This window comes from Rhinatrema bivittatum, chromosome 5 (genome assembly GCF_901001135.1).
Source record: "Rhinatrema bivittatum chromosome 5, aRhiBiv1.1, whole genome shotgun sequence".
Taxonomy (NCBI): Eukaryota; Metazoa; Chordata; class Amphibia; order Gymnophiona; family Rhinatrematidae; genus Rhinatrema; species Rhinatrema bivittatum.
In genome coordinates, this window is record NC_042619.1 from 244137652 (window position 1) to 244160710 (window position 23059).

Consider the following 23059-nt stretch of genomic DNA (forward strand, 5'->3'; position numbering starts at 1 on the left):
GCATCCCGCCCCCAAACGCCGCGTTGTTCGTCCCCGCCCCCGACACACCCCCTAAAAAAACACCGGGACTTACGCGTGTCCCGGGGCTCTGTGCGCGCCGGCGGCCTATGCAAAATAGGCATGCCGGCGCGCGAGGGCCCTGCTCGCGTAAATCCGGGCAGATTTACGCGAGCAGGGCTTTTAAAATCCGCCCGATTGTGTGTACCTATTTATTTTATATCTCTATACGAGGGCCCTCAGATCGAGGTGAGGTGTTAGTGGTGGTTTAGGGTTTAGGGGCCAGTTTCTCATGTAGAGTGAGACGTACGAACAGCACAGTACACCTTGGTGAAGATTTGACATCATTTGGAGTGAGGAAAAGTCTCAAACAGATGACTATGTTCCTGTATGGGCTATTGAAAGGAAGTCTTCTATTTGGAGTGCAACAATCCAGAACTTTAAGGGCCTAATTTTAAAAAGCATTTACTCATATAAAACTGGGTATTACTTAAGTAAATGCACTTTACTTGAGTAAGTGGACTTTTGAAAATTGCTACAATATTTCATTGAATTGTTCATAGGATTTGCTCACGGAAGTGCACGTTACTCAAATAAATGGCTTTTGAAAATTGCTACAAAAGTATTTACATTTGGGCGTGAAACTCCTTTTAAAAATTATCCCCTAAATACAGAGAGGCTCAGTAGAATCTATATGGGTAGAAATCCCATGTGTGTTGGGTAAGAGTATAGATAGGAGTATATTACCGTCCACCTGGACAAAATGATTTTATTTATTTATTTATTTCGCATTTTTTTATATACCGAGGTAGAGCAGAGTAGCCTTCACTCCGGTTTACAATTATAACAACCTGTTACATAAAACTATTGAAGACATTGAAGAAAAAAAACAACATTTAACAATCTGAGAACTGTCATGTCAAATATATCAAACATATTAGGGATGTGAATCGTTTTAGGACGATTAAAATTATCGTCCGATAATTTTAATATCGTCTTAAACCGTTATGGAACACAATACAATAGAGATTCTAACGATTTATCGTTATAAATCGTTAGAATCGTGAGCCGGCACACTAAAACCCCCTAAAACCCACCCCCGACCCTTTAAATTAAATCCCCCACCCTCCCGAACCCCCCCCAAATGACTTAAATAACCTGCGGGTCCAGCGGCGGTCCGGAACGGCAGCGGTCCGGAACGGGCTCCTGCTCCTGAATCTTGTTGTCTTCAGCCGGCGCCATTTTCCAAAATGGCGCCGAAAAATGGCGGCGGCCATAGACGAACACGATTGGACGGCAGGAGGTCCTTCCGGACCCCCGCTGGACTTTTGGCAAGTCTCGTGGGGGTCAGGAGGCCCCCCACAAGCTGGCCAAAAGTTCCTGGAGGTCCAGCGGGGGTCAGGGAGCGATTTCCCGCCGCGAATCGTTTTCGTACGGAAAATGGCACCGGCAGGAGATCGACTGCAGGAGGTCGTTCAGCGAGGGTTCCGGCGCCTCGCTGAACGACCTCCTGCAGTCGATCTCCTGCCGGCGCCATTTTCCGTACGAAAACGATTCGCGGCGGGAAATCGCTCCCTGACCCCCGCTGGACCTCCAGGAACTTTTGGCCAGCTTGTGGGGGGCCTCCTGACCCCCACGAGACTTGCCAAAAGTCCAGCGGGGGTCCGGAAGGACCTCCTGCCGTCCAATCGTGTTCGTCTATGGCCGCCGCCATTTTTCGGCGCCATTTTGGAAAATGGCGCCGGCTGAAGACAACAAGATTCAGGAGCAGGAGCCCGTTCCGGACCGCTGCCGTTCCGGACCGCCGCTGGACCCGCAGGTTATTTAAATCATTTGGGGGGGGGTTCGGGAGGGTGGGGGATTTAATTTAAAGGGTCAGGGGTGGGTTTTAGGGGGTTTTAATGTGCCGATTTTTCGATTTTTCACGATTTTTCACGATTTTTCACGATATTTTACCCCCCCCAAACGGCAACAATACGATTCCCTCCCCCTCCCAGCCGAAATCGATCATTAAGACGATTGAGGACACGATTCACATCCCTAAAACATATGGACAAGGCAAGCTATCCCAAAGGATAGGCACATTGAAAATAAACCAGATAAGGTGTACCAGAGGAAAGGTACATTGAGTAGACAGAGATCAAGTATAATGATAAAATAGTCTTAGATATCTGTAGGAAACAGGATGATTAGACAGAGGGGGGGAATAAATGACAAAATATGGGAAGCTGTGGGATTAAGTTTTGAGATTGTTGAGCAGGCTGTCAGTATGAGATTGGCAGAGTAGCCAGGCTTTTAGTTCTTTCTTAAAAGATTTTGGGTTTTCTTGAGAGGCGAGGAACTGAGGTAAAGAGTTCCATAGTTTTGGGCCGATGATAGAAATGGCTCTGTTTCTGGTGGAAGAGAGTTTAGCATAAGGGAGTGATGGAATCACTAGTTGTAGTTTACTAGTTGATCTTGTTGTGCGTGGAGAATACTGGATATGAATGATGTCATCAAGTGCGGTGTAGTCTGCTTTGTATATTGTTTTCTGTAAAGTTGAGAGGATCTTAAATTCGATTCTTTGTTCAATTGTGAGCCATTGTAATTGCTTGAATACGGGTGTGATATGATCAAATTTTCTTTTACCCGTCAGAACTCTGGCAGCAGCATTCTGAAGAAGTTGTAAGGGTCTTAGGGATGATTTAGGTAAGCCAATTAGTAGAGAATTGCAATAGTCCAGACCAGAGAAGATTAGGGTTTGAAGGACGGTTTTGAAATCATGGGGGTGAAGCAGAGGTTTTAGGTGTTTGATTACATGTAGTTTATGAAATCCTTCTTTTATTTTTGAAGAGATGTGAATTTTATAGTTTAGATCGCAATCAATCCAGAAGCCCAAGTCTTTAACGTTGTCTTTGAGTTGGATGGTGGTATTGTCGAATTGGAAAGGTGGGATAATTTTTGGTCTGGCATTATTTCTGGCGATTAGAATGCATTCGGTTTTGTTCATGTTTAAGCATAATTTGAGCTGGAGTAACATGTTTCTGATTGAATCAAGGAGTGAGGCAGCTCTAGACATAGAATCTTCAATGGAGGAGGAAATTGGAATGAGAATTTGAATATCATCGGCGTACATGTAATAGGTAATATCAAGTTTGGATAGGAGATGGCATAGCGGAATAAGGTAGATGTTAAACAGAATGGGAGAGAGTGCTGATCCTTGTGGTACACCTGTATTGAGGGGGATGGCATTTGAATAAGAGTTGTTGTAGGAGACTCTGAAAAATCTATTTTTCAGGAAGGATGAAAACCAACTTAGGGTTTTTTCAGCGAGACCGATGGCTTCCAGACTAGAAATAAGTAAATTGTGGTCCACCGTATCGAAGGCTGCGGAGAGGTCTAGAAGAATCAGTAAATATCCTTTTTTGTTGTCAAGACCTCTTAGAATTGTATTGGAAAGGTTGAGTAAGAGGGTTTCAGTGCTGTGGTTTTTCCTAAAACCAATTTGGGTGGGGTAAAGGATTTTGTTGTCATCTAAATGATCATTGAGTTGTTTCAGTACCACCTTCTCAGTCAATTTGGCAAAGAAGGGTAGGTTAGAAATTGGGCGGTAATTGTTAAGGTCGTCAGGGTTGAGGTATTTTTTCTTTAAAAGAGGTGTGATAGTGGCAATTTTAAGCATGGGAGGTAGCTCGCCTTCTTCTAGGGATTTGTTGATGATTGCTGCAATTGTTGGGGCTAAAGGATGAGCAATTTCCTTAAGAACTCGAGTGGGAATGGAGTCTAAATCATGTCGTGCAGGGTTGATTTTTTTAATCATTTTTTCAGTTTCCAAAATGGAGATGTGTCTGAATTCGAACCAGGGAGAGATGTTATTTGTTGAGGTATGCATTTGCATATGCAAATTTGATGTAGGGTTGAGGGAGTCTATGATTTTGGAGATTTTGTCGTTGAAAAAGATAGCTAAGTCTTGGCTTAGGTGTTTTTTGGAGACAGAGACAGTAGAGATGCCGTTATCTGTGATGAGGTTGTTTACAATGTTGAACAAGGATTTCGATTTATTAGTGGAGTTTATTATTTTTTTACCATAGTAGTCCCGTTTTGTGTTTTGGATAGATTTTTTGTATGCAGCTAGTTGAGTACGGTACTTCTGTAGTGTTAAGGGGAGCTTGTTTTTTTGCCATTCTTTTTCAATTTTCCTGAGAGCATTTTTCATGTTTTTTAGAGTGGAGTTGTACCAAGGGTTTTGATTTTCTTTTTTGTTCTTCAGACGTTTGATTTTCTCTGGGTTAACGATATTTGCAGTTTTTTCAGTGATATGAGACCAGGATTGAATAGCGTTGTTTATGTTTGATAGATCAAGATTCGCTAGTTGATGTCCCAGCTCACGAAGGAGGGGATTAGTTTGAAAGGGAGGACGGTATTTGAAGATTTTTTGTTTGTTATTATCGTTAGAAGGGAGGTTGTAGTTCAAATTGAGACTTGCAAGATAGAAGATAGTGATCAGATCAGGGAACTGGGGTGTATAAAATAGAGGTGTCCGTGAAGAAACTGTTAGTAAAAATCAGGTCAAGGGCGTGTCCTGCTTTATGTGTGGGGTGGTTTACTTGGGGAGTAAAATTTAGACTAGAGAGCAGGTCTAGTAGGGTTTCGAAGCTTGGGGAACTGGGGATGGCATCAGAGTGAAGGTTGAAGTCACCCAGGATGATGGAAGGTTTTTTCGTGTTGATGTTTGTAATGAGGAATTCCAGGAGTGGAGAGATGTTGCTGTTTAGTAGTTTGGGTGGACAATATACAAGGCAAACTTGTAGGAATTGAGAGTCGAAAAGAGCTACTTCATATTGTTTTGGGAGGTTATGCGGAATCATTTTCATTGAGAGGTGTTTTTTTATATGAAATAAAAGTCCTCCTCCTCTTTTGTAGTTACGAGGAATTGAGAAGGTGTCATAGTTAATGTGAACTAGGTGGTTCAGAAGTACTTGATCGGTGTTTTTTAGCCAGGATTCTGTTATGGCGAGGAAGTCAGGGTTATTTTCTTGTAATAAGTCGGAGATTAGCATGTGTTTTTTTGATAGGGATTGAGCATTGATGAGGAGGAAGGTGAGACATAATAGGTTTTTGTTATTTTTCAAGAGGGGGATGTTAATAAGGTGTTTGCGCCTGATTTGGAATGGAGGGATGGTAACAGACATCATCTTAGTGGAGGAAAATAACTTAGTTGTGGTTTGATTGAAGTTTGCAGAGGATGAATGCGGAAGCTGGAGAGATGTCCGAGTGAGGCTAGCAGAGGATGAATGCGGAAGCTGGAGAGATGTCCGAGTGAGGCTAGCAGAGGATGAATGCGGAAGCTGGAGAGATGTCCGAGTGAGGCTAGCAGAGGATGAATGCGGAAGCTGGAGAGATGTCCGAGTGAGGCTAGCAGAGGATGAATGCGGAAGCTGGAGAGATGTCCGAGTGAGGCTAGCAGAGGATGAATGCGGAAGCTGGAGAGATGTCCGAGTGAGGCTAGCAGAAAATGCAGACAATGAATGAGATTGAGAGAAGGTTGGAGATGAAGTAATGGAGAAAGTAGCGTTCTGGGCGACTTTGTTTATTAGTTTGCCTTACTTAACAACTCAGTGGCTGCACGAAGGGGCGCACAAAGGGGCCAGCCCCTTTGTCGCGCTCCTTTGGCGTGCGACGCAGGCGCGCGGCGCCTTCGGTCCAGTTAATTTAAGTTGTGACGCCGGGATTTTGAAAATCCCTCTCCGTTTGGATTGGCTGGTTGCTGGTGGGAGGGTCCAATGGGCGGCGCGGCTGGTGGCAGGCAGGCAGCGCGATCGGAGGCTGGGCTCGCCGGGGCAGGGGAATAGGAAGGCCTTACCCCGATGGGTCTGGGCGCCGATCGCGCAGGCCTTCTCTCCCCTGGTATTCGGCAGCGGCGGCAGCAGTAGCGGCAGAAGCGGAGGTGAGCAGTTAAAGGGACGCGGCGCCTTCCGTCCAGTTAATTTAAGTTGTGACGCCGGGATTTTGAAAATCCCTCTCCGTTTGGATTGGCTGGTTGCTGGTGGGAGGGTCCGATGCGCGGCTGGTGGCAGGCAGGCAGCGCAATCGGAGGCTGGGCTCGCCGGGGCAGGGGAATAGGAAGGCCTTACCCCGACGGGTCTGGGTGCCGATCGCGCAGGCCTTCTCTCCCCTGGTATTCGGCAGCGGCGGCAGCAGTAGCGGCAGAAGCGGAGGTGAGCAGTTAAAGGGACCAGATGATCAGACAGATGATGAAATGCTAAGAGAAATCAGGGAAGCTAACCAATTTGGCAGTGCAGTAATAATGGGAGATTTCAATTACTCCAGTATCGACTGGGTAAATGTAACATCAGGACTTGCTAGAGACTTAAAGTTCCTGGATGTAATAAATGACTGCTTCCTGGAGCAATTGATTCAGGAACCAACGAGAGAGGGAGCTATTTTAGATTTAATTCTTAGTGGAATACAGGATTTGGTGAGAGAGGTAATGGTGGTGGGGCCACTTGGCAATAGTGATCATAACATGAACAAATCTAAACTAATAACTGGAAGGGGGACAAGAAGTAAATTTACAGCTCTAACACTAAATTTTCAAAAGGGACTGATAAAATGAGGAAAATAGAAAAAAACTGAAAGGTGCAGCTGCAAAGGTTAAAAGTGTTCAACAGGCATGGACATTGTTTAAAAATACAATCCTAGATGTGCAGTCCAAATGTATTCCATACATTAAGAAAGGTGGAAGGAAGGCAAAACAATTACCGACATGGTTTAAAGGTGAGGTGAAAGAGGCTATTTTAGCCAAAAAAAACATCCTTCAAAAATTGGAAGAAGGATCCATCTGAAGAAAATAGGATAAAGCATAAGCAATGTCAAGTTAATGTTGCACTCCTGCTCGCAGGCCTAGCCACAAGCAGGTGCTTACCTTGTGGCAGGAGGCTGCCATCTTGCCCCGCTGCCATTGCTGCTGCCATTCGCAGCATAGAACCGCTCCCTCTGGGACCTCCCCTGCGGCTGAGGCTGTCCTCAGTCTCCGCTTCGCAGCAGGAGCCGTCTCTGATATGTCGGGGCCTGCTCTGAACCTGCTCCTTTTCACGGCATGGACACCGCTTTCCAAGGTACTGCTTCCTGCTTCCTCCTTAGGTGCGGGGCCACGCCTCTCTTCCCCTCTTAAAGGGACAGCGCAGGAGTGGCCCTCCTGTGACATCACCTAGGGAGTCTCCTTTTCTGCCCTACAAAAGGGCTCTGCCTTCACATCTTCTTTGCTTTGGCAAGGAGCTAGTCGTCTCTAGGACTCCTCAGTTCCTGCTCGGCATCTCTTCATCTTGGGATCCCTCGTCATTCTTGTTCCTGGACTCTGCTGATGTTCCTTCCGTTCCTGATGCGTCTTTGTGGATGTTCCTGATATGTCCAGATGTTCCTGTTGTCCACCATGTCACCAGATGCCTCTGAAATCCTGATGTCACTTCTGTTCCTGATGTACCCAGATGTCTTCCTTCTCCTGCGTCTCCAGATGTTTCCTAAGCTCTACTTGTTCCGTTCCTGCGTAGTCCACGACCAGCCCAGCTGGGTTGTGTAGGGTGCTCAGTGGTACGAGTGGTCCACGACTACCCTAGCGGGGGTGTGTAGGGCGCTCGGGGAATAGCTCCATCCGTTGGGGCCGAGGATCTTCTACGTCCTTCGTCAGTCCATCTCCACGGTCCAGAGCCTGCTTTAAATCCTTGCCTTACTCTTCCTTGCTGCTCTTCAGTGAGTGTCCTGGGAGTACGATGAGGATGTCCTGAGCCTTCGCCAAGGACGTTTGTCGTTCTTAACCTGACCAGATGTCCTGGTTCCGGATTCGACTCCTAGCTTCTTGCCATCCTCTGTCCAACTTTGGATGACCTTCGGATGTGTCTTCTTAGCCAGATCGGAAGTTCCGCCTTCCATTGAATGACCTGTCAGGTGCATCGATCACTCTGGGTTCCCAAGGCTCAGTCTAGGATGGAGGCTGCTACGAGCATCGCCCAGATTCCTCTTCATGCTGAGTTTTAGCCTGATTTTAGCCATGTCTTGCCTTTTCGTTTCATCCTCCAGCGTCTGAGTTTTTATCTCATCCTCCAGCATCTGAGTCTTTGTCTTATCCTCCAGTGTCTGAGTCTTCACCTTTTCATCTAGTGCCAGATGCCTTTGTCCGCCCTTGACCTCTGTCCGGCCTGCCTCTTCTTGCTGTTACCCAGCAGCAGGTCCGAAAGGGCTTGGAGTGGGCAAAGGACCACTCAGAGACCACCATTGCGTTGATGGTCTCACCGAAGCATGCAGGTCCGGTGGAGGGTCAGGGCTGCAGATTCCTCCAATCGGTCCAGATGGGGCTCATCTCACCTGCCTCAGTGCTTCCTTGGAGCTCCTCTTCTGGTTTGCAAAGGTCTAAGAGCACACCTCTACCGTCCCAGCACAACAGGTTGCCCTGGCCTTGTGCCCGGTGGGACTGTCCTTGTCCCAGGTCTTGTTCCTGGATTTTCTTGTTTTGCACCCAAGAATTCTTTTGGGGGGGGGGGGGGAGATTTTTGTTTTTTCTATGACCTTTAGGAGGTGCCTGCACCAACTGATGTTCCTGGATCTTCAACCATTCCAGCCTCTGGCAAAAGGTTGGGGAGGGGCCCCCTTTGAGGGGGGGTGCTGTTGTGCTCCTGCTCAGTACCTTGTGCCCCAGGAGGCCGCCATCTTGCCCTGGCTCCAGGACGCCAACATGGGGGTTTACCGCGGCCTAGAGGCTGTGATGCCACTTCTACACGGCAGGCCTCTCCGCCGTGCCTCCATTCTGTCCGGAGGCCGCCATTGTTTCTTTGTGGCCTGGGCCACCGCCATCACTGCCACCATTTGCAGCATGGAGCCGCTCCCTCTGGGAGATCTCCCCTGCGGCTAGGGCTGCCCTTAGTCTCCGCTTCGTGGCAGGAGCCACCTCTGATATGTCAGTAATAGCAGAGGCCATTGTTGCCTCGTGGGTGGACCCTTGTCCTGGAGCAGGAGAGAATGGCCTCCTGGTAGGGACCAGGAGGCACCTGTCCACAGGGGTTGGAGCACTGGAGGAGACACAGGCTAGGACTGCTTGGACTAAGGTGGGTCTCGCAGGGACTCCGGGAGAGATGGTAGACTGGTGTGCCCACGGACAACAAAGGAGCGCGGTCAGGTTCGAGACTGGAAGTCAGATGGAACAAAGAAGACCAGTACAGAGTAGGTGATGACAAGGCAAGGGACAGAGCCAGAATCAGGACATAGTCAATCAGGCAGTGGTCAAATCCAAAGTCAGTCCAAGGAGTGGTCAAACAGGCAGAGGTCAGGTTCCGGAAGTCAGATGAGGTCTCAGGCAAGCCAAGGTCAGGAATCAATGAACAAGCCGAGGTCAGAAGGCAGGCAGCAGGCAGAGTAGTCAGGAACAAGCTGAGGTCAGTACCAGAGAGACAGTCCGAGGGTACTACCTGGGGAGACGGACAGACGAACACTGGGACAGACAGGTGCAGGAACAAAGCTGGAACAGTAGGATCCTGGAACGAAGCTGGAACAAGACTGGAACAAAACTGGAACGAGACTGGAACGAAGCTTTAGCACGCAGTGACAATCTAGCACAAGAACAAAGCCGACCCGATTTCCAAGGCAAGGAAGTGCAGGCACGAACTTCCTTATATATCTCCTTTAATCAGGGCGTACCGCGGAGCTAGGGCCCACCCCTGGCCCTACAAGAGGCTGGGCTGTCCATGCATGAGTAGGGGCGTGGCCAACACCACGAGGAACGCCGAATTCCAGCGTGAGGCCTGGCGTGCAGTGGAAGGCCCAGTGGCCACCGCTGTGGGATGCCAAGGCCTGGAGGAGCTCAAAGCTGCCATTGGGGAGGCCGACCCAGTACCTGCAGAGGAGCCAGAAAGGTGAGCAAGCCCATGCACGGGCCAGATGCAGATGGGGCGCACAACAGCTATTCCCTAAGGGGCAGATTTTCAAAGGGTTATGCGCATAAGATACGCTTGTAACCCCCGAAAAGCTGCCCCTTCCACCCCCTGTGCGCGCCGAGCCTATCTTGCATAGGCTCGGCGGTGCACACAAGCCCCAGGACGCGCATAAGTCCCGGGGATTTCCTGGGGTTGTGTGCTGGGGCTTGTCGGGGGCGTGTCGCGGCTGGCGCATCATCGGGGGGCATTCTGGGGGCGGGGCCGTGGGCGTGGTTCCGGCCCAGGAGCATTCCGGGGGCATGGCCGTGGCTCCAGACAAGCCCCCGGACCAGAACATGGCACGCCGGCAGCCAGCTGGTGCGCGCAAGTTATGCCTGCCTTGGGCAGGCATAACTTGTAAAATAAAGGTAGGGAGGGAATTAGGGCTGGGGGTGGGTTAGATAGGGGAAGGGAGGGAATGGAGGATGGCTGCGCGGCTCAGTGCGCGCAGGCTGCAGATTTTGTGCAGCCTTGCGCGCGCCAACCCTGTATTTTATAACATGCATGTGGCAGAGCACGCATGTTATAAAATCAGCAGTAGATTTGTTCGCGCCAGGTTGCGCGAACAAATCTACTCCCGCGCGCACCTTTTAAAAACTACCCCTAAGTCAACATTATTAATAGCAGTTAATTGATTTCTCCTCCAAGAACTTATCCAAACCTTTTTTGAACCCAGCTACACTAACTGCACTAATCACATCCTCTGGCAACAAATTCCAGAGCTTAATTGTGCATTGAGAGAAAAATAATTTTCTCCGATTAGTTTTAAATGTGCTACTTGCTAACTTCATGGAGTGCCCCCTAGTCCTTCTGTTATCTGAAAGAATAAATAACTGATTCACATTTAACCGTTCTAGACCTCTCATGATTTTAAAGACCTCTATCATATCCCCCCTCAGCCGTCTCTTCTCCAAGCTGAACAGCTCTAACCTCTTCAGCCTTTCTTCATAGGGGAGCTGTTTCATCCCCTTTATCATTTTGGTCGCCCTTTCTCTGTACCTTTTCCATCACAACTATATCTTTTTTGAGATGCGGCAACCAGAATAATATACAGTATTCAAGGTGCGGCGGTCTCACCATGGAGCGATATAGAGGCATTATGACATTTTCTGTTTTATTCACCATTCCCTTTCTAATAATTCCCAACATTCTGTTTGCTTTTTTTGACTGCCGCAGCACACTGAACAGACGATTTCAATGTGTTATCCACTATGACGCCTAGATCTCTTTCTTGGGTTGTAGCACCTAATATGGAATCTAACATTGTGTAACTATAGCATGGGTTATTTTTCCCTATATGCATCACCTTGCACTTATCCACATTAAATTTCATCTGCCATTTGGATGCCCAATTTTCCAGCCTCACAAGGTCTTCCTGCAATTTATCACAATCCGCTTGTGATTTAATTACTCTGAATAATTTTGTATCATTCTGCAAATTTGATAACCTCACTCGTCATATTCCTTTCCAGATTATTTATAAATATATTGAAAAGCACGGGTCCCAGTACTTAGTTATGATTAGCTTGAGCTTAATGATTTTATTAATGTAAGTACAATAGTTGTAGAACACAGTTTTTGTAAATGTGCAAGTTATCAAACACATAATTGAAAAAAGTCATGTTATCTAAAGTAAATATGCTTTCTGTGTCCTAATCAAATGAGGTGGTGCTGTCCTTTTGGTGGAAGAACTTTTGAATGAAGACAGAAGTGGACCTGTGACTTCCCAGCTACAATCTCTGAACATGCTGGTACTTTTAGAAGGGAAGGAAAGGACTCCAGCTGAGTTCAACAAACTCCTTACAGCAGTGGGGTTTAAGGACATTCAGGTCAGGACAACTGGGAAGATCTTTAATGCAATATTAGGAAGAAAATAGATCTCTGTTATTCATTTACTCTTCTGCTGTATCTGTAAGAGGACATTAACTAGCAAAGTCAATTAAAATAATGCCCATCATTTTGTACTTGTCAATAACAATACAGAAAATTCACTGTTTGTACAAATTATATATTATTGAAATGCATTTGTTAATTTTGCTGCAAGAGAGGCAGGTATTTAGGAATTATAAAAATGTTATCATCTAACTACAATTTTTTGTTTGGGTTAACATGTTAAAATCAAACAATACATGTCTCTATCATCCAGATGGCATCAGGATGTTAAAGGAACAGGCTTGTCTATTTTAAATCAAGATTTTATTTATAGAAGATGACAGGTTAAATATTCCATCAACAATTTACTATGACAATCAATTTGCCAATTCTGTCTATCACAGTGTTTTTTTTAAGAGGCATACCAATACTGCTGAAATACCTGTAACTTCTCTTTGTGCATTTTTTAGGCAAAATATGCTAATGAGCAAACAATGTTGTCTTTTTCTAATAATAAATTACTTTTAAGTCTGAATTTACTGATAGTTTGCATTTTACTGTATTGTGGGATCTCTGGTCTTTCTGTGATGATCTATGGAGCTTCTGTGCTGGTCATAATCTATGTATCTTGCTGGTAGCTTCTTCTCCAGGTTCCTATGTGTGGAGAGTGCATCAGTCTGCACCATCTTGTTTCTGCATGCATCTTCCCTTTATCAACTGGTTTACATCCATGTGTATGTGACTCTTCTGCAGTCTGATGTTTTCTTTATCTATCTTCATTCTGATCTTATAATATTCTGCAAGAACTGCAGGATCTTAGGTCACATGTTGTGTAGTGACCCAATCACATAGTAGGAAAAGGTGAAGCTGGCTTTTTCAGGTTCTGTAGTTCACTGCTTCCCTACCTTCTCTAATCGCAGTTAGTCGCATGTATTTACTTCTTCTCTTGATGAGGTGGAAATCTGCATAAATCTCTTTTTAGGTCAAAAACCATTGGGTGAGGGTTCTGGGTAAATAGGGGGGAATGCAGACTGAAGAACCAGAGTGGTCTGAATAACCTTGAGATTGACTGGTCAAACTGGTGGATGAATTGGTAAAATTGGAAATGTCCTTCACGCAAGTAAGTTTTAAAATCTACTTACCTGCACTCGTTAAAGCTGACAAAGTCCTAAGGAAGATAAGCAAACTATCTGGGTCATTTTTGAAAATGTGTTGAGGCCCTAATGCATGTTAAAAGGGGTCTAATGCATGTTAGGTGCAAAGTATGGTGTATTATTGTTCGCAACATAAAGATACATGCAAATCGGCTGATCAGTATGCAAAGGGGAAGAGTTTCTTCAAATGAGTGTCACAACACTAATTGCGCAGATTTAACACACAGTAACTACACCTATTATTTTTGGAGGGAAAAGTTTTTAGCATGCCATACCTGCCATTATCACAGATTGCAGGTATTAATGCACAGTGCGGTATTTTGGGGCTGCTCACTGACACACCTGTCAAGGCCTCCTGGGCCAATAAAAACAACTTTTATTACTTACTCTGTCTTTCTAAAGCTACTATGTATGGGTCAAGTTGACTTGTAGTAGGCAACTAGATACTACAACACTAACAGCAACAACAATTCAAACCCTCCTAGGGAAGGGCCTGCACTGCAGTATGAGCCACAAGTCTTGCAGGGAGAGGTTGAGGTCCCACTATTGTGCTTGGCACGCAGGTGAGCACAATGGAAGAGATACAGGGATATTGTTACGATTTGGCCTGTGGCAGGAGCCACAGACCGCTTCTCCATCTTTTTCCCCTTCTCTCTCCCTGGTGGCCGGAGCCGCGCCATACCATCTCCATGGCTCAGAGGCCGCCAGCTTTCCTCTCGTGGTCTGGAGACCGCCGAAGTCTCTGCATGCGGCTGGAGCTGTGCTACTGTCAGCAATGTGGCCAGGAGACCACCAACACGCTGCACAAGTGGCAGGAGCTGCGTTTCTACTTCTTATGCAGCATGGTGCTGCGCTGCCATCTTACAAGCAGCCTGGAAGCCGCTGAAGTGTACCTCATGCGAGCTGGAGGCCGCCGGCACCCTCACCACGCGGCTGGTGCCATGCTACTGCAGTCCCTATGTGGCCTGGAGGCCACCAACCTACCTCAGGCCCTCTGTGGGAGCGGGCCTACATCCCCAGACTCTCCTGCAGCATGACACCACCTCTGGTGCTCTTCCTATGGCCTGGGAGCAGCTGATAGCCCTAGGCCTGGTTTGCGGCCTAGCTCCAGTCCCTGCTCCTGCAGTCTTCAGCGTTGCAGCAGGGCCACTGTCTAGGGTTCTGCACTGCTTCCTGCTTCATCCTACAGCAAAGGAGTGGTCCACTTCTGATATCATCGTGGGAGTCACCTCTTCAGCCCTACAAAAGGGGCTCATTGTCATTCCTTCCTCGCCTTCGCAAGGAGCCAGTTCTCCTTAGGACTTTTCTACATCTTGCTTCTCGTTGGCACTATGTTTCCTGTGGTATTCCATGTCCTGTCTTCATCGTCCATGGTCTCATGTCTACGTCTTCACGCATGCTGACCATCTTCGTCTTCAGATGTCGTCTCATCCCTTCGTCTACTTCTCTACATTGGACTCTTCTTACCCTGCACCTTGGCTGTCCCCTTGTCTTGCCTTCATTGGCCTTGCAAGGCCTGCCTCGGCCTAGGCTTCGTTCGAGCCTTTGTGGATGTCTTCTATCAACCTGTTTTGGGGAACCACTAACGAGGTCCGTGACCAGCCATGTCAGTCTGTGAAGAGCACGCCGGCCGGTGTGGTCCACGACCAGCTCTCATCGATTGTGTAGGGCACGTGACATGGCAGTACCTATCCAGGATGAGTGACTTTGTGACTCCCATGCTAAAAATCGCCACAATCACACCTCTATTAAAGAAAAAAAACCTCAACCCAGATGACCTAAACAATTACCGCCCAATTTCTAACCTACCCTTCTTTGCCAAATTGACAGAGAAGGCGGTGCTGAAACAACTCAACGATCATTTAGATGATAACAAAATACTTTATCCCACCCAATTTGGTTTTAGGAAAAACCACAGCACCGAAACCCTCTTACTCAACCTTTCCAATACCATACTAAAAGGTCTTGACAACAAAAAAGGATACTTACTGATTCTTCTGGACCTCTCTGCAGCCTTAGATACTGTGGACCACAATTTGCTTATTTCTTGTCTTGAATCCATCGGGCTCGCTGGAAAAACCCTAAGCTGGTTTTCATCCTTCCTTAAAAATAGATATTTCAAAGTCTCTTACAACAACATATTATCAAACGCCATCCCCCTCTATACAGGTGTACCACAAGGATCGGCACTCTCACCCATTTTATTCAACATCTACCTTATTCCACTATGCCATCTCCTATCAAGACTTGACATAACGTATTACATGTACGCCGATGATATTCAAATTCTCATTCCAATTTCCTCCTCCATCAAAGATGCAATGTCTAGAGCTGCCTCACACCTTGATACAATCAGAAACATGTTATTCCAGCTTAAATTATGTTTAAATATGAACAAAACTGAATGCATACTAATCGCCAGAAAAAACGCCAGACCAAAAACTATTCCACCTTTCCAATTCGACAATACCCTCATCCAACTCAAAGACAACATTAAAGACTTCGGCATTTGGGTAGACAATGATCTAAATTATAAAAAACACATCTCTACAAGAATAAAAGAAGGATTTCACAAATTACAAGTAATCAAACACCTAAAACCACTGCTTCACCCCCATGATTTCAAAACCGTCCTTCAAGCCCTAATCTTCTCCGGTTTCGACTACTGCAATTCTCTGCTAATTGGCTTACCTAAGTCATCCTTAAGACCTTTACAACTTCTTCAGAATGCTGCTGCCAGAGTCCTGATAGGTAAAAGAAAATCTGATCATATCACACCTGTTCTCAACCAATTACAATGGCTCCCAATTGATAAAAGAATCAAATTCAAAGTCCTCTCAACATTACAGAAAGCAATTTACAAAGCAGACTAGGGATGTGCAGAAAAAAGTTTTCGTTGAATCGTTGATACGTTTTCGTGGGGTGTCGATTTCGTTCAATATGGACTTATGGAGAATTCCATAAGTTGAGGATCTGTCCATAATTTTCCCGGTTCCCTAAATAAAAATTTAAACCCCCCACCCTCCTTAATCCCCCCCCAAGACTTACCAAAACTCCCTGGTGGTCCAGTGGGGAGTCAGGAAGCCATCCCTGCACTCCTTTGCAATTTCCTCATGGCGCCGATAGCCTGTGTCACAGGGGCTGCCCGTGCCATTGGTCAGCCCCTGTCACATGGTCACCAGTGCCATCTTGTGCTCCTACCACGTGACAGGTAGGTCATGTGGCAGGAGGTCGCTCAGGGACCCCCGCTGGACCCAACCGGAACTTTTGGCCAACTTGGGGGGCCTCCTGACCCCCCCCAAGCTGGCCAAAAGTTCCGGTTGGTTCCAACGGGGGTCCCGGAGCGGAAGCGCGGAGGAGCACGTGACGCCGGCGTCACTCCGCTCCGGCGTCACGTGCTACTCCGCTCCGGCGTCACGTGCTCCTCCGCTCCCAGGAGGCCCCCCCAAGCTGGCCAAAAGTTCCGGTACGGTCCAACGGGGGTCCCGGAGCGACCTCCTGCCACATGACCTACCTGTCACGTGGTAGGAGCACAAGATGGCGCCGGTGACCATGTGACCGGGGCTGACCAATGACACCGGCAGCCCCTGTGACACAGGCTATCGGCGCCATGAGGAAATCGCAAAGGAGTGCAAGGATGGCTTCCTGACTCCCTGCTGGACCACCAGGGAGTTTTGGTAAGTCTTGGGGGGGTCAGGAGGGTGGGAGGTTTAAGTGTTTATTTAGGTTCAACGTATTCAACATAGCTATGTTGAATAAGTTGGAAGTCGCGATGCGTTGCGCATCATCACTTTTTTTAAGTTTGAAAAAAAATAAGTTGCGGAGTGCAAATGCGTTCAAAACGAATGCACACCCCTAAAGCAGACTACACTGCACTTGATGACATCATTCATATCCATTATTCTCCACGCACAACAAGAACAACTAGTAAACTACAACTAGTGATTCCATCACTCCCACATGCCAAACTCTCTTCCACCAGAAACAGAGCCATTTCCATCATCGGCCCAAAGTTATGGAATTCATTACCCTAGTACCTCACCGTTCAAGAAAACCCAAAATCTTTTAAGAAAGACCTAAAAGCCTGGCTACTCAGCCAATCTCATAATGACAGCTTGCACAATGATCTCTAAACATAATACCACAGCCTTCCATAGCCTCCTAACTTTCAATCCCCCCCTCTGACAATTTATCCTGCCTCCTACAGATGTCTACTATTATGCTTGAACACAGTTTTTTCAAAGTACCTATCCTTTGGTATATCTTGCCTTGTTTATATTAATATTATATGACAGTTCTCAGCTTGTTAAATGTAAATGTTTTAAAACTTTTTAATGTAACAGGTTGTTATAATTGTAAACCGGAGTGAAGGCAACTCTGCTATACCTCGGTATATAAAAAAAATGCTAAATAAATAAATAAATATGTGTGTGTGTATGAGATGAGTTGAGAGATTGTGTGGGAGTGAGGACTTGAATGTTTGCAGAGACAGCATGTGACAGTGAGCAAGACAGCATGTGGGAGTAAGAGAGAGCCTGTGTGTGTGAGAGTCAGTATGTGACAATCTCTCAACTCATCTCATACACACACACAATCTTCTCGGGCCGCCCGCAATGTGGGATCCGCGGTGGCGGCCCTGCTACCGGGCCTCCTCCTCTTCTCAGCCCGCTGCGACGAGATTTGCGGTGGCCCATAAGCACTGCTCTTCTTCTACACGTGGCTGATGCTCCTCCTCCTTCCTGCCCACGTAGCTCCGGCAATGTTTTTTACCGGGGCCACATGGGCAGGAAGGAGGAGGTGCACCTGCATTGGACGCGACCTTTTTCTTCGGGCCGTGGTGACATGAGCTCCACCACAGCCCTGCCGATCTTTCTGCTGTATGTGTCCGGCACACAGCACAGCACAGTACAGTGGTAGTTCTCAGCCGCCAGTGGGATGAGGTCCACTGGCGGCCGCATTGACTCCACCTGACCTCCCCTCGGTATACCACTTGCTCCGCCCCCTCACATGTACCGGGCTTGTGCGACACACCGGCACACTGCAGACGACACACTAAAGTGTCGTGACACACATTTTGGAAACCTCTGTCCTAGAGGAAAGGTGAGATGGGGAGAGACAATAGAGACATTCAAATATCTCAAAGGCTTCCATGCACAGGAGGTGAGTCTTTTTCAGTAGAAAGGAGGCTAAATGCTAACTAAATAAATAAATAAATAAATATGTGGGGGTCATGAGATGAGATTGAAAGGGAGTAGAATCAGGAGTAATCTTAGGAAATATTTCTTTACAGAGAATGTGGTGGATGTGTGGAACAACCTCCCAGAGGAAGTGGTAGAGACTAAAAACAGTATCTGAATTCAAGAAACCATGGGATAAATACAGGGAGAATCTCTAAGGAAGTGATTGAGAATTGTAATGCTAACTTAATTGGATGGATGGGCAGACTGGCAGGGCCATACAATCTTTACCTGCCGTCATGATTCTAGGTTTCCATGGCTGATTGAGAGGGGTGGATTTGGGTCATCCAGGAGGCTGTAGATCTCTAGGGCTGATGGAGAGGGTGCAGAGCCCAGTAGTGTCTTCAAAATTGTATGTAAAGTCCCTGTGCCCGATTACCTTGCAAAGGTGTTTCTGTGTCTGGGACCTACCTGGCGGGAGTCCCCTTAGGCAGTCTCTGTCATTCTTTGAAGATCAGGGGGAAAAGAACAGATTTCCACTAAGGACAAAAAGACAGATTTCGAAAGAAGTACCCCTCTGTTGCGACCGTTGGTCTACGATGGCTTTGCCCTGCCTACCTCTCACTTCTTGCGGCTCCTCCTGCTCACCTTGGACTAATGGCTTCCGCGACATCTGTCTGCCATCCTTTCTGGCGTCCCCGGACCGGCTTTGGTGCTGCCTCAAGCCATGCTCCTCCAAGGTCCTTAGTGTGTGCGCGCACACGCCGCCCTGATCTTTATTCTCATGTTGGCACAAACCTCAGGGGCGTCCCCCTGATGTGACGTCACACTTCCCGGATATTTAAGCCTAAAGCATTTGCTCGCTCATCGAGTTAGCAACGGAACCCTTATGGATGGGATTCGCTCTCCGTGCCGAAGCTACTCTGCCACTCCAGTGCTTCTGGAACTCTTACACCCTTCAGGGTTACTACGGGGTACGCGCTCCTCGGGGGCCTCTTCTGCTTCTTTCAGGTGCCACCAGGAAACCGGTACTCGCTCCTTGAGGGCCCATGTTACCTAAGTCACTGCCTGCTCTTCAAACCCTTCTACAGTTTCCATCAGTGAGTACAGCTACCATCTATTCCACAGTACTGCCTCACTGGAACCAGGTACTCGCTCCTTTAGGGCCTGCCCTCAGCTCCGGTGCCAGACCTCTCATCTAGTAGAATCTCTGTTACTACTACGTGAGTACAATACAACTGTGTCTCTCTGCTCTGAGGGATCAGGTACTCGTTCCTCGAGGGCTTGCTCTCCCTGTCTCGGAGCTTCTCCTAATTCCACCTGGGACTCTGAATGCTTCTTACTGTGTACTCATAACTCTCAGTCTTTCCACTACAGCACAGCCTAGCAGAGGATTCGCTGTTCCAGCATTCTGTGAGAGACGCGCCCAACCGGGCTTCACATCTACTACTCACTACTGCCACCTCTGGTGGTTTCCAAGACTGTTTAATAAAAGATTCAAATCTGTGTTTGTGTGTCCAGAGTCTAGCCTGACACCATGGTCCCTTATGGGACTGCCCCCCGTGGGCGTGGTCAGCTGCCACAGTGTCCAAGGATCCACCCAAACACCACTAACTATAACCGTTTGCTAACTCCATGGATCCGGCTCAGCTCAATGCCTTGCAGGCCATTCCAGGCCTGGCCCGGCGCAATGCTGAACATCAAGACGCATTGGAGAATTAACAACTGCGTTTCATCAGCTGCACTGACAGAAGAATTAAGGTTCTACTTCCAGTAATGAAGGTCAGTTACCTGAAGTAACTGAAAAGACTACTGTGCCTCTTACTGCTCCATTACGGTTCTCTGGGAAGATTCAGAGAACTAGAGGCTTCTTAAGCCAGTGTTTTATGTATTTTGCATTACAACCCTCTCATTTCCCTACAGCCTACTCCAAGACTATTTATATTCTATCCTACCTGGATGGAGGGGCCTTGACTTGGGCTTCCTCGCTGTGGGAACGCAAAGACCCCATAATTCAGGATATTGATGGATTTATGGACTTGTTCAAATCCATTTTCAATGATCCTGTCAGATATACTGTTGTTGGTTTTGCATTGGTGGATTTCACTATAGAGTTCAAGACTCTTGTGACAGATCTACATTGGGACCCTAGATGGTATGGATTCCCGCTTGAAGGATGAGCTGGCCGCTCGTGAGACACCTACTTCCTGGATGAACTAGTGGCCCTAGCTACTAGAATTGATCACCGGCTTCGTGACAAGGTGCAAGAGCTCAAGCTTTGTAAAAGACCTGTTCAGAAGGAAGACAGTGCTAAGCCTGCACTCAGGATGGTTTCTTTGATGCCTGTTGCCAATGGTGAAGAACCGATGCAATTTGGTCGCAGTCATTTGACATCCAAAGAGAGAAGATTTCGGAAGGGGAATGGTTTGTGCATGTACTGTGGACAAGCTCGTCATGCAGTCTAAACATGCCCCATATGTCCGGGAAACGGACGGGCCTAAGTTCTGTGGGAGGACTCTTAGGCCTTACTATGCTCTCTACTCCGCCCTCTCTCCCTGTCTCTCTGATCTGCGGACCTCTGGAATTTCAGACTCTTGCCCTGGTGGACTCAGGGGCAGGAGGTAATTTTATTCTTCGATGATTAATGGAACATTTGAGGATTCCCCTCACCACTTTGAAGACTCCATTACTCTTATCGTCTATACACGGTGAGCCTTTACTGGGTGATGTTACCTGTTGTACCGAACCGGTAACCCTCCGCACCGGAGCTCTTCATACAGAGTCAATTGCCTTCTTTGTGTTACAGAAGGCCATGCACCCTATCGTTCTGGGGTTACCCTGGTTGCAGCTACACATGCCACAATAGAACTGGGCTATATTGGAACTCTCCCATTGGGGCCCAGAATGTCATGGCAAATGCTTAAAGGAGGTCTCTCCTATCCCCTGCATGCCTACAACTCCAGTGATGCCAGGACTTCCGCCTCAGTATGCATCATTTTATGATGTTTTCTCCAGCTGCTGACATCCTTCCGCCACATAGATCTTTTGACTGCACCATAAGACTGAAACCTAATGCTGAACCTCCTAAGGGACGGGTCTACCCATTGTTGGTTGTAGAGAACAAGGCCATGTCTGAGTACATTGAGGAAAACTTGCAAAAAGGTTTCATTAGACCTTCTAAGTCTCCTGCGGGCGCAGTCTTAGTGGAAAGAAGGATGGCACTCTGCGTCCTTATATCGACTATCGAGGTCTGAACGAGATCACGATTAAAGACCAATACCCTTTACCTCTGATCTCAGAGCTTTTTGATCAACTTCAAGGAGCCAAGGTATTACAATGGCAATGGCGATGAGTTGAAAACAGCTTTCAACACATGAGATGGCCATTTTGAATATTTGGTAATGCCTTTCGGCCTGTGCAACGCTCCCGCTGTGTTTCAGAACATGATGAACGACATTCTGCAGGATCTTCTGTACAAAAGTGTCGTTGTCTACCTAGATGACTTCTTGATAGTTTCACAAGATATGTCTAGTCATCTAGCAGATGTCAAACAAGTATTACTGAGACTTCAAGAACACCGCCTCTACGCCAATTTGTAGATGACACATGAAGGGGCCAATGCTTCTAAATGGTCTGCAGAGGGCATTTCTGCGCTCGAGAAATTAAAGACTGCCTTTTCCACTGAGCCATGCCTACATCACCTGGACCCCAATAGACTCTTCATCGTGGAGCTTGACGTTTCAGATATTGGAGCAGGGGCTGTGTTAAGCCAAACTGGAGATTCTAAAGCCTTACATCCCTGCTCCTTTTTCTCGCAACGCTTTTCTCCTGCAGAGAAGAACTATGGGATCAGAGATAAAGAGCTCCTGGCTATTAAGTTAGCATTCGAGGAATGGCGGCCTTGGCTCAAAAGTGCCCAACATCAAATTACCGTATTCTCGGACCACAAGACTCTAGAGTATCTCCGTCATGCACAACGTCTTAATCACAGAAAAGCCAGATGGTCCTTGTTTTTTAATCACTTTGACTTTGTGCTCAAATATTGCCCCAGAAACAAGAATACCAGAGCTGATGCCCTGTCACGCTCTTTCCTCTCTGAGGATGTTCCTGAAGAACCTCAGCACATCATCGACCCAAAGAAAATCATCTTGGTGGCTACCCATTCTGTGCCTGCCTGTAAAACAATTGTGCCCAAGAACCTCAGAAAGAAACTTCTACACTGGGCTCATGATTCCAAGTTGGCTGGCCATCCTGGTCAATGCGGTACCCTGCTGAAATTACAGAAGTACTATTGGTGGTCAACTATCAAGGAAGATACATATTCCTATGTGGCATCATGCTCCAACTGTGCAAAACATAAGCCTACTTCTGGTCAGCCTGGGGATTGCTGCAACCACTGCCAGTTCCAGAACAGCCATGGACTCACTTCGCTACAGACTTTGTAGTTGATCTACCTCTTTCTGGAGGAATGAATACTATCTGGGTGACGGTTGACCGTTTCAGCAAGATGGCTCATTTCATGGCGCTGCCTGGCTTACCCTAAGCCTTGTAGCTTGTGAAGCTCTTCATCACCCACATCTTTCGCCTTCATGGCCTACCGAAGCACATAGTCTCAGATAGAGGATCTCAATTCACAGCAAAATTCTGGAAGGCTTTGTGCAAGCTATTTGACATCTCTCTGGATTATACGTCTGCCTATCATCCACAATCTAATGGCCAAACTGAAAGGATGAATAGGACCTTGAAACAGTTCATTTGGGCCTATGTGAATTGCCGTCAGAATAACTGGGCCGAGCTGTTACCATGGGTAAAATTCGCCATTAACTCAAATCCAGCGTCATCCACTGGATCATCCCTTTTGAAGTGGTATTTGGACGATTACCTTCACCGCCATTTCCACTGAAGCTCTCAGTGTCGT

The 23059-nt window shown here is 47.1% G+C and overlaps 1 protein-coding gene across 2 annotated transcripts in view; it reads left to right on the forward strand.

The window, feature by feature from the left end:
• Nucleotides 1-12338, forward strand: part of LOC115092615 (acetylserotonin O-methyltransferase-like) — a 103492-nt gene extending 91154 nt beyond the window's left edge. For both annotated transcript variants that reach the window (XM_029603652.1, XM_029603653.1), the window contains exon 8: nucleotides 11604-12338. In XM_029603652.1, coding sequence (XP_029459512.1) covers nucleotides 11604-11815 — 212 coding nt within the window. In that variant the 3' untranslated portion in view covers nucleotides 11816-12338. The remainder of the gene's footprint in view (nucleotides 1-11603) is intronic.
• The last annotated feature ends 10721 nt before the right edge of the window (nucleotides 12339-23059 follow it).